This window comes from Eulemur rufifrons, chromosome 19 (assembly GCF_041146395.1).
Source record: "Eulemur rufifrons isolate Redbay chromosome 19, OSU_ERuf_1, whole genome shotgun sequence".
Taxonomy (NCBI): domain Eukaryota; kingdom Metazoa; phylum Chordata; class Mammalia; order Primates; family Lemuridae; genus Eulemur; species Eulemur rufifrons.
Window position 1 is genome coordinate 97,689,625 of NC_091001.1, and position 14,329 is coordinate 97,703,953.

Below are 14,329 nucleotides of genomic sequence, written 5' to 3' on the forward strand. Positions count from 1 at the left end.
ACTTACGTGAAGATGTTATATTTGCAGACCACTTCCTTCAAATCAACCAGCATCAGTGACTGATTATCAAAATGTATCTTTTTCAAACTTAAGTGTTAATACATCATGGCAGAAAAAATCAGCCTTCACTCGCACTGTGTCCCCTGGCTCTGTATCACCTATTCATGGACAGGTATGTTGTCTGTAATTTTTGTGTGCTTTAGTCTTTGAATTTGCTCCTGATTCTTATAAAATAGAATGAAGATTTTGTACAAAGGCATCGTTTACTTATTTAACCAGAATTTGTAGCATTCAGTTTCTTTCTTATTCACATGTGATATGAAGTTGAAAAAATGATTATTGCTTAGAGGTTTCTCAACAGTTATTTCCCATAGTACCAAGTTACTGGCAGCTAAGGTTTCTAAACTCAAAATACCATTTTTACAAATCTGATTACAATTGTTATTGATTTGTAGTTATTGTAAAAAGATAAGAGATTTAGGCTTGGGAGTTTTTGTTTTTTTCTTTAATAAGTCATTTTTCCAGGAACCTTGAAACATTTTTTATGTATATTTAGCTTCTGATTTAGATTTAACCATTGCAAGTATTGTTACATTAACATTATTGAAAAGAATCACAGACTTCGTCAGAATAAAGTTTACAGATTTCACCTTCATTCAAAAAATGTGTATTGAATGACCATAGGTTTCAGACATTTTATTATGTGCTAGAAATTTAAGGAAAAATAAGTCAAAATTCCTGCGATTAAGTAGTTCATAATCTAATGAAGGAAACAGTCACATAAACAACTGTGTAGTGTGAGAAATGTTGTAATAATGTGATACCTACAAAGTCCTGAGGGATATATGTAGGATAGAGTATCTTATTCAATTGGTGGGAATTGGAGCAGACTTCATGAAGAGCAGAGTATTTGAGTAGGATCTTGAAAGATGAGCAGCATTTCACCAAACAGAGAAAGAAAGTTATTCCAGTGAAAAAAATTTGAGAAAAGTTACTGAGGCATGTTAACCCAAGGTGTTTGCAGGAAACAAGAATTGTTAATAATATGGCTAGAGTACAGGATTCATGGAGAAAGGGCTAAGAAGTGAAGTTGGAGAGAGAAGTTGAGGTTATTTGTGAAGCATTTAATACCCTGCTAAACCCTGAAGGTTTTTAAGAGAGGAGTTGCTGTGTATATTTCAATACTGTGATGGGTACAGAACCTAAAGTAGAAGAGATTGAGGGGTTAAACTGGAAAGCAAGTTTAAGACTATTCTTTCTTTGAGGAATTTTAGAAGTAGAAGAAAGTAGAGAAGTGGAGAAAGAAGGTCGAAGAGAGAGACTTAACCGTTACGAAATATTTTTAGAAAAGGAGAGAGCAGAAGAGAAATTTGGAGTACAAGTGAAGAAGTTAACCTTATTAAAACAACAAAAACACTCCTTCTTCTGAGAGGGGAGGGAGAGAAAGAAGAATGAATAAGAATACAAAGAAATTAAGAGTCAGCAGAAAAATGGAGGGAGGCCAAGCATAACCATAACTGAATCTCATTTCTTACTAGAGTGAACTGAATCAACTGCAGTTAAAAGCCTACTCACATGGTTCTCTGTTATATGTAACTTTAAGTCAGTTAGTGGACTAAGGTTAAGTGACCAGCACACCAAACTGACCTGCTGTTTGGACAGTAAGTATGTTATATACTCAGAAATCATGGTTACCATTGTCTCTTTTTAAATTTTTGTGGTTTTGTTTTCATAGGGACAGGTTGTAGAAAACCTAAAAGCACAGGCCCTTTGTTCCTGGACTGCAAAGAAAGATAATCACCTGAACTTCTCAAAACATGATATTATTACTGTCTTGGAGCAGCAAGAAAATTGGTGGTTTGGGGAAGTGCATGGAGGAAGAGGATGGTTTCCAAAATCTTATGTTAAGATCATTCCTGGGAGTGAAGTAAAGCGGGAAGAGTAAGCATCTTTATGTGTTGTACATGAGGTGTAGATGTTGGTATATTCACTGGCAAGTCAGCCACAGTATGACCAACTATACAATAAAATAAAAAGTTTATGTGCAAGTTTGATTATAAGAAACATATTTCCTAGGGTGAAAAAAGCATATTTCAGGTATTTGTTCCAGGTTTAGAATATCTTTTGTTCTAGTTATTTCAGATTCATAAAGTTTTCAAAATACTTAAAATTTTGGATCTGTGGCTTTCTTTGTACCATAAGATCAGTTAGAAAAGTTACTTTGCATTTCCTTTCAAGCATTTCTCCCTTGTTTACTATAAATTGTCAATATTTAAATAATTCTTTGCTCAAGGCCTCCCATTTGCCAAATGGGGGCATTTCCATCTCTGGCTCTCCAGGGTTCCTTGAACATAACCTCTCATTGCTCATAGCACATTGCATTATAGTTTCTGACTTTTTTTCTGCCCGTATACTTACTAGGTCATAAACTCCATGAGGGTGGAATGCATGTCTTTTTTTGTTATTTGTTTGTTTTTCGGTTTTAATGCCTACTATAATTTTAATGCATAGTAGCTGCTCAGTCATATTAGCTCAGTGAATGAAGAGAGGAGCAAATGAATAAACAATCATATGAATGAATTTTCAGATGAACAAAAACTAAAAACCAGATAGGTTAAGTTCTCTGGTATTTATTTCCTAGTTTGTAGGAAAGTCAAGTTGTCAGATGTGTTTAATACAAGGAAGTAGGAAACAATACAGGATATTCCAAAGTCTCCATACAAAGAAAAAATTTTGTAATGAATATTTTGTAAATAAAGGTACATTTAGCTACAATTTCCCATTTTCCCTATATATGGCAACTTTTGGGACACCCTTTATACATATGGGTAATTATCTCTTGTGTTTTGTATGGAGTTGATCTAAATAGAAAAGCAGTCTGATTTAATGAAAAGATGCTGGTCTTTGGAAAGCAAGAAGTTTGAGTTTTGCTATTTGTGCCAGGCTATAAGGAATAACCTATTTGGTCTTCAGTTTTCTAATTGATTGAATGAAAATATTAAATAAATAATCTTTAAGAATCCTTTCAATGGCTGAGTTTCTGTATGTCAATATTTAGTTCAAAGGCAGAAATTTACTTTTCATACTAACATGGAATTTTAGATTTAGAAGGCTGTAACAACAACAGTAAACAACAATATACAGCTGACATTTGTATGCCAACACTGTGCTAGGCCCTTTATGAAATTATCTTGTTTGATGTCCATAATGTAAGAGAAAAAAACAAATCAAAAAGAGATTAAGTTTAAATATTTTAGAGGGTATTTTTCCTAACTTTTCATTTAATTGCCATTCTTTTCTAACATCTAAGGCATGTACCTTGAAAACCTACAGTAATGGAGAATTCAGCACTAAACAAGGCAGTGTTCATTCATTTGTGGCCAGAAGTTGTAGTAAGGTTCCCCTTCTGTTTATTTGAAAATTGTCTCACCATGTGGGAACCCTGGCGCATCCCTTGGGTGTCTAGTTCTTAAACATAACAATCTTCCAGATTTTTGAAAACAGTTTCTTAGGTTAAAATGGAAATTGATGTTATCTCTGTTCTGAGATATAATAGTAAAGTTTTATTATTTTTATATTTTTTAATATAGTACACTCTTGACAAACAATAACATTTATGAAATGCCCTTGTTTTTCCCAGACCAAACCAAGCCCCATATGTGCTTCACCAAAAGACTGCCCATTTACCCCAGTGCTGGTGTCTTTTAAGTTTCTTTAGAAAGGCAAAATAGCTCACATTTGAAAAACTATTTACAAATCATATTGAAATTATTTAAATATATTTTAAAATATAGACGTTTATAATTAGGCAGTTCTTGACTCAGCAGTTTTGTGAATGGGATCTTCCTAGTCTGTGCTGAGACAATATTTAGATTAATTTGAGAAAGCCCTAAAAGAATGCACTGCTAAAACCTGCCGTATTCATCAAATCACCTTTCTTGTTTTTGCTTGTGTCTTTTTTGGAGTTTCATTGTTGTTTTTTGTTTGTATGTTTATCTGACAGGCCAGAAGCTTTGTATGCAGCTGTAAATAAGAAACCTACCTCTGCAGCCTATCCAGTTGGAGAAGGTAAGCTTTTGGCAACTTGTAGATTAGATGGGGTTTAGCTACTGACTAATTATCTGACTTTGCACAGTTGTTATTCTCCCTGTTTCTGTGTCTTTAAGTGTTAAAGATAGGTTAGGAAAACTTGTCCCTATCTATTTCACATGAATATTAAGAATATAGAAGAAATATGGCTGAAAACATGCCCTTAGAAAGGCAGTGCTATAACAATTCAGCATAGACTAGCTCGATAAATATGATCATAAATAAAGAGTGTTGCAGTGATTGATGATTGACGTTTAAGAAGTAAGGAAATTTCAGTATTTAGTTGCTTATAAATTTCCTTTTAATTACAGTGTGTCATAAATCATTAAGGAAGATCAAAGTACACCTTGTCATAAATATTGCAAAGCATTTTTTATATCCCTTTGGGTTTAATAAATTATTTTGATTTTGTCAATGTGATGAAAAATGAAAGGTTGTCTACCCTAATTTCAGACAATCTTTTTATTTAATAGTTGCATAGATTTATAAATGAAATGTATATGCCCGTTGTAGAATTAGTTGAATAGTTGAAGTACATTTTATCTTTAGTTTAAAAAATTAATTTAATGGTAAATTAAACAGTTTATTCAGTATCTACTATGTTGACAATTCTGTGCTGAAAAATACAAGGATAAATAAAGCACAGTCTCCAGAGTGCTCACAGTAGAGTGGAGCATACAAATATGATATATTCTATAATGAGTCACAAAAACAACTTAATTTTGACTAAGACCTATAAGTCCACAGAGGTGGCAGTGTTACATCATCCTAAACAATGAGTAGGATCTTGCATAGTGACAAAGGAAAAGAAAGTGCTTCTGGACAGAAGGCATGGCATGAGCCGAGGCACAGTGTTGAAAGTTGAGGGAACTTCAGGTCACCAGTGAGGCTGGAACCACAGCTGTGCTGTGGAATGAGTGCTGTGAGATGAGCCTAGGAAAGTAGTTAGGAGCATTTTGGAAAGGACCTTACTTATTGAAGCATCCCTAAACCTTGTAATCACAATCCTTGTAGTTTTGTTAAATCAGCCAAATTGAATAATACTGGGGATGTGAATAGTAAATAGGTTGTAGATGATATTCAGATCAAATTCCATGTTGGCAATTATAAATAAAACTTTACAGAAAGGAAAGAAAAAGACTTCTAAAACCCAGTCACTGACTGTTTCTTCTAACTAGTAGTAATAACAGGAAAAAAAATCAAAGCCAATATAAACATTTAGACATTTCCCTGGGAGTGATAAATATTTATTGAGCATCTCCTTCAAGCCAAGCACTGTGTTAAGAGCTGGGTCATTGTGATGGAACTTGGCTTCTAGTGCTGCTGTCTGCTGGATAGCGGACATTTCTATAACTGTGTATATAAAAGAATTAAAGAGAAAAGAATCTAGCAGATGAAAATATATTCTATATAAGAAGGTTAAAAAATATCTTTTCATATTTTGACTCCATTATCTAAGTAACTGAGTGACTTAATCTCACTGAGCCTTGGTTTCATTATCTGTAAAGTAGAAATGCTAATATCTATTGTTAGTTTTAGGTAATTCTTTGTGATTAAAAAAAATAAAACAATTAGAAAAAAGAAACCCCAAGGTAAAGCTTTATGTTAACCTTTTTCTAAGGAATTATTAAATAATTACTTCATTCCTTTTTCTACCTTCAGATCTTTTTATATTAGGTTTCCTTAAGGCACAAAATCTTTTACAATAAATTTATACAAGATTTTGGAGATTAACCTAATTCCTTTTTCACATCTGTAATCTTACAACCAAAACCTGCTTCTTTTTGCTTTATTCCCTGCAGAATATATTGCACTTTATCCATATTCAAGTGTGGAACCTGGAGATTTGACTTTCACCGAAGGTGAAGAAATATTGGTGACCCAGAAAGATGGAGAGTGGTGGACAGGAAGTATTGGAGATAGAACTGGAATTTTTCCGTCAAACTATGTCAAACCAAAAGATCAAGAGGTAGAGTTATTTTGATATTAAAAACAAAATTGTTCTATTCTTGTTGACCCAGATTTATACTTAAAACAGAGATACCATGTATATGGTTTTTATCAGACTGTTTCGGTTACAAGGAAACCACTCAAGGTAGTTCTAGTAAAATAGTTTATTATTAGGTAAGGGGGACAAGATTTCATGAAATTCTAAGAACAAGAGCCGTAGGGAGGGCTGAGCCTTGTGATAACTGGAGCTAGGGAGTGGTTCTGGATTTGGAGCAGCTCAAAAAGGACCATCTTGAAGGAGTTTGTAAGGTTTTATTTACTTTAAGGCTTTAACATTAATGTGACTCAGCCTACACTTTGAGCTCCTGCTTCATTTCATCCCACTGCCAGTCTATAGTGCAGAAGCTCTCAAACTATTTGGTGTCAGTAAATTTACAGTCTTAAAAATTATTGAGGACCCCAGAGGGTTTTTTTTGAGTCATGTGGGTTATATCTAATGATACTTACCATATTAGAAATTAAAACTGGCCGGGCGCGGTGGCTCACGCCTGTAATCCTAGCACTCTGGGAGGCCGAGGCGGGTGGATTGCTCAAGGTCAGGAGTTCGAGACCAGCCTGAGCGAGACCCCGTCTCTACTAAAAATAGAAAGACATTATATGGACAACTAAAAATCTATATAGAAAAAATTAGCCGGGCATAGTGGCGCATGCCTGTAGTCCCAGCTACTCGGGAGGCTGAGGCAGTAGGATCGCTTAAGCCGAGGAGTCTGAGGTTGCTGTGAGCTAAGCTGACGCCACGGCACTCACTCTAGCCTGGGCAACAAAGTGAGACTCTGTCTCAACAAAAAAAAAAAAAAAGAAATTAAAACTGAAAGTATTTAAATATTAACTCATTTAAAAATAACAATAATTAAATCCATTGTATGGTAACATAAATAGCTTACTTTTGTGAAAAAGAACTAACTATATTTGTCAAGAATACAAAGTTTAGTGAGAAGAGTGGCATTGTTTTATATTTCTGCAAATCTCTTTAATGTCTGGCTTAAATTGAAGTCAACTAGATTCTCACATCTGTTTCTGTATTCAGTCTGTTGTGATATGCTCCTTTGGTTGAAGCAGATAAAGAAAATTCAACTTCACATATATATGGGAGAAAATGGAGAATTATTTTAATGACATTTGCAGATATCTATAGATATTCTTTTTGATTCTACTACACCAAAATTTGACAAATGCTGAATTGTTATAGGTTATTTGTAACATGCAATCTGAAGCCTTATCAGTGAAAGTTTTTCCTGTTACATTAAAATTCACTTGTCTGTTTTGTGCATTGAATGGATCTCTTACCCATACATGATATGGTAACATCATTCACTGGTCATTTGGAAAATATTGAATCACTGGGTTATGCAGATATTCCCTGTATTGATATATTTCATTATATGATATTAAAAAAATCACATTTGTTAATGTCATCGCTTATCAGAAAAATCTTTAGGTGCTAGGAAACTGTCAAACTCACAGTGGTAGATATAAGTTTTCTAAAATTTTAATTTTCCTTGGAAGTTTGAATTTTTATCATTGGCAACAAATCCTATCAGCTATTTTCTTGAAGTGACAGGCTTTCTGCATTCATTTTAGGAACATATTTGCTAAATCCCAAGTCTACCTACTTTGTCTCTCAGTTTTTTGAAGTAAAAATGTTGTTCCGTGGAAAACCTAGTTTAGCTCACAATTTTCTTTTTTATTTCAGCATATTATGGGGATACAAAAGTTTAGGTTATGTATATTGCCGTTGCCCCTCCATTTCCATCCCCCCATCCCAGTCCGAGCTTCAAGCATGTCCATCCCCTAGAGGGTGCGCAGTGCGCTCATTATGTACGTATACACCCATCCCCCCCATATCTGCCCGACACCCCATTAATGTTATTTCTAAATGTGCTCTTAGGTGATGATCAGTGAAACCAATTTAGCTCACAGTTTAATCACACAAATGCTTTTCCTTGAGACAACTATCATACTTTGGTATGCAGCAGAAATGTTTTAGGTACACTTTTGTTTAGTCACACAGAATTTTTAAAGGATTATACTTGAGGATTAAGATTTAATAAAATTTCTACTGCTTGATTGAGGACATTGAGTAAAACTGGCTTTGTTTGTTTTACTGTGAGTGCATGGCAGTGAAGAATACTATGACTACTGGTATAATTTGGTGCCATTGCTATGATTCAGCTAAAGTACTAGCAATTTTGCCTACCATTGTAAATGTCAGTACAGTGAACAAGGCAAATACTGTCTTAGTACTATGATGAAAATAGTTTTTAACCCCACAGACTCAAGGGGCTCAAGGACTACTTCCAGGAGTCTACAAGCCACAACATTGAGAACATTGGTGTGGTGGAATCAGACTACCTGGGTTGACTTCTGGCTGTACTACTTAGAGGTTAAGTGACCTTGGACAAGTTACTTCACCTTTCTGTGCCTTGGCTTTCTTCTCTGTAATGGGGATAATTGTATAATAATTACTCAATAATGTTATTGGAAAAGCTAAATAGCTGAGTATATTAAACCTCTTAGAGCAGTGGCTGTTACATAGTACCCAAAATGTATACTTCCCTCAGCTCTGCTTAATACTTGTACTGCAGCTGTGTGTTCACTAACAGAAAAAAAATCTTTTCAATCCCACCCCTTTTTTAGTTCAAATTCCTAAAAAGAGGAAGTATGGTTGGTCCAATTTATCCTTTAAAGTCAAACAGAGATCATAGTTGCTACTCAGGGTATGGATTTTTTTATTCTTGAGATCAAGTTCAGTCAGTTTGAGGGGACCATGTTAAAAAAATAAAAACTAAAATATTGCCTCCTAATCGGCAGAAACTATAGATAAGTCAGGGTCCCTTAAAGAAAGCAGGAACAAAAGTCACATATGCCTTCACATATCCAGGACACATATGTTGTATATCGTGGGCATTGATGCTAACCCCACTGATGAATGGAGTGCATTTGGCCTCAGGAGTCATGTTTAATATTCAGAAAAGATTCAGAAAATGAGCTTTTACTGTTGAGTCAGTGGATGACAACATCAACCACTGGTATATAATATATTCCATTAGCACATGAGATCTTCACATTAAGTGTTGGGTTCTTCACTTATTTGGTCAATAGTATATGAAGTTCATTGTCATTTTGATCTTCATTTAAAGAAACAAGAATCCTGGGAATTGAAAATCTCTAATTCCTAATAAACTTTGTACTTTTACATCTGGATTGTTGGAAATAATAAAAACAACATGGTATCTTTCCTTGTAGAGTTTTGGGAGTGCCAGCAAATCTGGAGCATCAAACAAAAAACCTGGTATGTATAATAGTGAGCTTAAAAATTTATTAAAGTATTTGCTCTGTTATAGTCTTGAATTCATAGTTTCTTGTTCTTCTTTTCAGAGATTGCTCAAGTAACTTCAGCATATGTTGCTTCTGGTTCTGAACAACTTAGCCTTGCACCGGGGCAGTTAATATTAATACTAAAGAAAAACACAAGTGGGTGGTGGCAAGGGGAGCTACAGGTAATATTCTTTAGTGTCTATCAATTTTATTATAAGAATAATACATGCCTATAAAAAAGATAAAATTAATAAAAAATTTTAGATCACCCATAATCATACCACTTAGAGGTAATCAATATCAACATTTTAGCATATTATTTCCTCTCATCTTTTGCCTGTTCATTTCTAGCACAGTTGAGTTGATGTTATATGAGTAACAATTGAAAGAATATCTTTTTTTTTTTTTTTTGAGACAGAGTCTTGCTTTGTTGCCCGGGCCAGAGTGAGTGCCGTGGCATCAGCCTAGCTCACAGCAACCTCAAACTTCTGGGCTTAAGCGATCCTACTGCCTCAGCCTCCCGAGTAGCTGGGACTACAGGCATGTGCCACTATGCCCGGCTAATTTTTTTCTATATATATTTTAGTTGGCCAGATAATTTCTTTCTATTTTTAGTAGAGACAGGGTCTCGCTCTTGCTCAGGCTGGTATCGAACCCCTGACCTTGAGCGATCCACCCGCCTCGGCCTCCCACAGTGCTAGGATTACAGGCGTGAGCCACCGCGCCCGGCCTAAAGAATATCTTTATCTAAAGACAATCGTTTTCCAATAGTGCATCCCTTAATAAACCACAGATCGCCTTATTACAGGAAAGCACAGCATCATCTTTCCCTGGGGTAGCCCCAGACTTGTAGTATAGCCTTCAGGAGAAAGACATGATCCAGGTTTGGTACTGAGAAAATACTACTCATTCGACTGTCCCCCAGTGGCCTTAGGTTTTTGAAACAGCAGTGCAAGGAAAGAGTGCAGACATGAATGAGCCTGATTTTTTCCTAAAATGTTAATAGATGATTATTGTATATGTTTTGTTACAGAAAGAGGGTTCTTCTCTCACTTCTAAAATTTCTTTACTAGTTAAAATTAAAAAGCATTTTAGAGGGTAAACGATAACAACAGGTATAATGGCTGCATTTTTATATAACATTGATATATGATTATAATATGGAGGGTGTACATAGCTTCATTCTTGCAAATTGAAGTCTTAGGGTTCCTAAAGAACAGTGAGGATTCAAATTCAATATCTTCTGATATTTCACCTTCCAATTTAAGATGGACCCAACAAAATGGGAAACATGGCTCTTCACAAATTTTATTTACAACCTTTTGATTAATTATTAACAAAGCTCCAGGAGATATTTTCAGTGGGCTGCACCATTTTAAGGGTTGGCTTGATTTTGTTAGGGGAACTCTAGAAAGGTCTTTTTGAATATAAGTATTATTTCTGTGAAATACTCAGAGAACTCTGAGCCTGAAAGACCTCCAAATAGACTTCTACAGATGGCATTTTCAGCAGCAGTTTGAGATGCATATTTTAGTGAGTCTTCCAGTTGTTTCATGTTTACCTGAAAGGCCAATGCTGAGTTCAGGGGCCTCTAAAACAACCCTTATATCTGAAACTAGTTACAAGTTTAGGCATCCCCAAGACTACTCTCAAGTTCAATAATTCACTAAGAAGGACTTACAGAACTCACTGAAAGCTGTTACACTCATAGTTACAGGTATTTTTTTGGTTTGGGTCCCCCACCCCCACAGCCCCAGAAACAGGGTCTCACTCTGGAGTGCAATGGTGTGCAGTCATAGCTCACTGTAACCTTGAACTACTGGGCCCAAGCAATCCTCCCACCTCAGCCTCCCAAGTAGCTAGGACTGCAGGTGCACACCACCACAGTTGACTAATTTCTTTTAAAGTTTTTTGTAGACACCTGGTCTTGCTGTGTTGCCCACACTGGTCTCAAACTCCTGGCCTCAAGTGATCCTCTTGCCTCACTCTCCCAGAGCACAAAGTTACAGTTTATTTCAGTGAAAGGGTAAAGATTAAAATCAGCCAAGGGAAGAAACACATGGGACAGCATGCAGGAAAGTTCCAAAAAGGGAGCTTCAGGTTGTCCTTTTAGTGGAGTCATGGACAGCATTAACTCCTCCTTGTAACGATGTGTGACAGTACACACAGAGTATTGCCAACCAGGGAAGCTCACCAGAGCCTTAGGGTTCAGAGTTTTTACTTGGGCTCCCGTCGCATAGATATGGTTGTTGTCCGTGTGGCTGAACTCAATCTCTAACCCCTTCCGAGACTGAGCTGATACTGTGTGACTCAAAGCACCCCGTAAATCACATTGTTAGATTTGGCATGGCCCAAAGCTCCCAGATAAACTAAGACACTCTCATCAGTCAGGATATTCCAAGGATTTAGAGATTACCTCCCAGGAGCTGAGGACAAAGGCCAAACCTCTCTGTGGGCAAGATTAAATTCTTTACTGCACATCCACAGTTTTTCTGATTTTCAAGGTATGTCTCAATGATTGTTTTTATTCTCCTCTTTCAATTTTATATTCCTTTTGCTAATTTATAGGCCAGAGGAAAAAAGCGACAGAAGGGATGGTTTCCTGCCAGCCATGTTAAACTTTTGGGTCCAAGTAGTGAAAGAACCACACCTGCCTTTCATCCTGGTATGGAGTTTGTTAAAACTCAGCAGCTTCTTAGATTAGCTAACTCAGAAAAATATTACAAATTTGTTCTTCCCTTACCTCTGCTTAAAAGTAACATGCCACTGAGAACTTCCTTTCTAAAAAGTTTTGTATAGAAACAGCCCACTTGATACTTGAACCACTTCACTGGTTGAAATTTTTCAGTGTGAAATTGCTACACCATCACACTTGAAGTGTCTGGTTGGATTGTTAACTGTAGTTGGGAAATTCTCTTTTCTTGTAAAACAGGGAATGGAGGGAGGAGGAAAAAGGATAGAACAGCTCAAGGGAAATTTTGCCTAATTTTAATATTTAATATTAGAGTAATTTAAATCCTAGGGAGGGTTTTAACACTTGACCCTTGTAGGAATAACTAATTTAATTTGTTCTTTTGTTGTTCTTCTGATAGTCTGTCAGGTGATCGCCATGTATGACTATGTAGCGAATAATGAGGATGAGCTCAATTTCTCCAAGGGGCAACTTATTAATGTTATGAACAAAGATGATCCTGACTGGTGGCAAGGAGAAATCAATGGGGTGACTGGGCTCTTTCCTTCAAACTATGTTAAGATGACGACAGACTCAGATCCAAGTCAACAGTGTGAGTAATACCAAATTATTTACCTCTTACTTAGTATGAAAACTTTAATATGCGGTATTGAGTTTATTATTATTCTGGATCAGATCTTAAACTCAGCACTCACAGCAAATGTAGATTACTGTTTAAGAAAAAAAACTAAAGGGAACTTTTTAGAAGATCAAGATTTATACTGCTTTATTTAAATAGTTTTTGCTAGCTTCAGACCTTCTTAGACTTTTTCTGAAAGAATGTATAATTTTTCTTACGGGTCCTTTGGTATGACAGCCATCTGTACTGAAATTTCTTTTCATCACCATCTTCTTTTTCAGCATCTAGTTTAAAAAATAGCCCTAGTCACCAATTTAAATTTACCATTTTAATGTACAGATGCCATTAAATTTGCAATCTTCTCGTTTATTTCCCACATGTTTACATATTATCCAGGTTGGAAGAAAATTAAATAACCTATTTAAACTGTTTGTGAAACTCTCTTTAGGTGATTCTTTAAATAGCCACCTCATTCCACAAGGGATATGTGAATCAAGATCTATTTCACCGTTTTCAGTTCAAGGGTCCAGATCTCAAAAGTGTGAGATCTGGTATTATATAAAATTATCTCTTGGTATTTACCTAGCCATTCTTGTAGTTGACAATAAACACAGCATTAATAATAAATTAGGGAATAAACACTACTTGGAAATAATTTTTACCTTTATAAAACGGATGTCACTTTTTCCTACCCTTTTGATTTTTACTTTTAATGTTTACAAAATATATCATGATTTATATTTTTATCATTCTTGTGAAATTATTTGAAATATTTTAGCCTTTCATTTTAATTTAGTTGCTGAGGACATATAAATGGCAACTCAGTCAAAACTGAAATGCATTTAGTATAAGGATTCAGTATAAGGATTATAACTTTATTTAATACTGTATCTACAATTTTGCATATTATTTTCACTTTAGAGATTATAAAGATAGTTCTGATCCTGGGGGAAGACTTCCCTTTAGCTAAAGCAACTAGATTTCCTAATTTAGAGATGGAAGGAGTCCAGTTTTTTATGGTTTGAATATTCCCAAAAATATCTCAGGGTTTCAAGAAAAGGTAAAGAAAATTATAACAACTTGGGTTGCCTAATGAATGACCATTTTTAAGCTCTGCTGATGGTTTGGCAGTTTACAATGATTAATTAGAAATCAGCTTGTCTGATTGATTAGATATACCTGTGGCACTTTTCTTGGTTCTGAGAAAGATTGTTTTCAGACCTACTGGGTCTGGAAGATCTTTGGCTAGTGATCCCTGAAGGCATCCCAGTGTGTCAGTATATTTGGCTTTTGTAGCATCCATGACCTAAGTGATGGTTTTTCAACTATATTGTTGTTTGGAACACTTTTTTTTCAATTAAGCCTCATATATGATAATAAGGAATATAAAGAACAGATAAAAGCTGTTCTAAAAGAAGGACAGGACCATCCCCCCAGGACTTACCTTCCTTTCCCCTACATATTCTATGACAGTCCTTTCAGTTTCTTCTCTGGGGATAATTTAAAAATCACTGTGGTAGAGAAATCTCCTTCAAGGCAGTAACAACCTCCTAGGAAAGTAACCTTCCCAGAGCGCTGAGTGACAACTTTTTATTCTTAAA

General features: G+C 35.5%; 1 protein-coding gene across 4 annotated transcripts in view; it reads left to right on the plus strand.

Annotated features, from left to right (window-relative positions):
• The window catches only part of ITSN2 (intersectin 2), a 139,602-nt gene that overhangs the window by 90,769 nt on the left and 34,504 nt on the right, over nucleotides 1-14,329 (plus strand). For all 4 annotated transcript variants that reach the window (XM_069494829.1, XM_069494830.1, XM_069494831.1 and 1 more), the window contains 8 exons: nucleotides 28-172; nucleotides 1,736-1,941; nucleotides 4,004-4,068; nucleotides 5,892-6,058; nucleotides 9,346-9,391; nucleotides 9,478-9,599; nucleotides 11,986-12,082; nucleotides 12,510-12,701. In XM_069494829.1, the coding sequence (XP_069350930.1) occupies nucleotides 28-172; nucleotides 1,736-1,941; nucleotides 4,004-4,068; nucleotides 5,892-6,058; nucleotides 9,346-9,391; nucleotides 9,478-9,599; nucleotides 11,986-12,082; nucleotides 12,510-12,701 (1,040 nt within the window). The remainder of the gene's footprint in view (nucleotides 1-27; nucleotides 173-1,735; nucleotides 1,942-4,003; nucleotides 4,069-5,891; nucleotides 6,059-9,345; nucleotides 9,392-9,477; nucleotides 9,600-11,985; nucleotides 12,083-12,509; nucleotides 12,702-14,329) is intronic.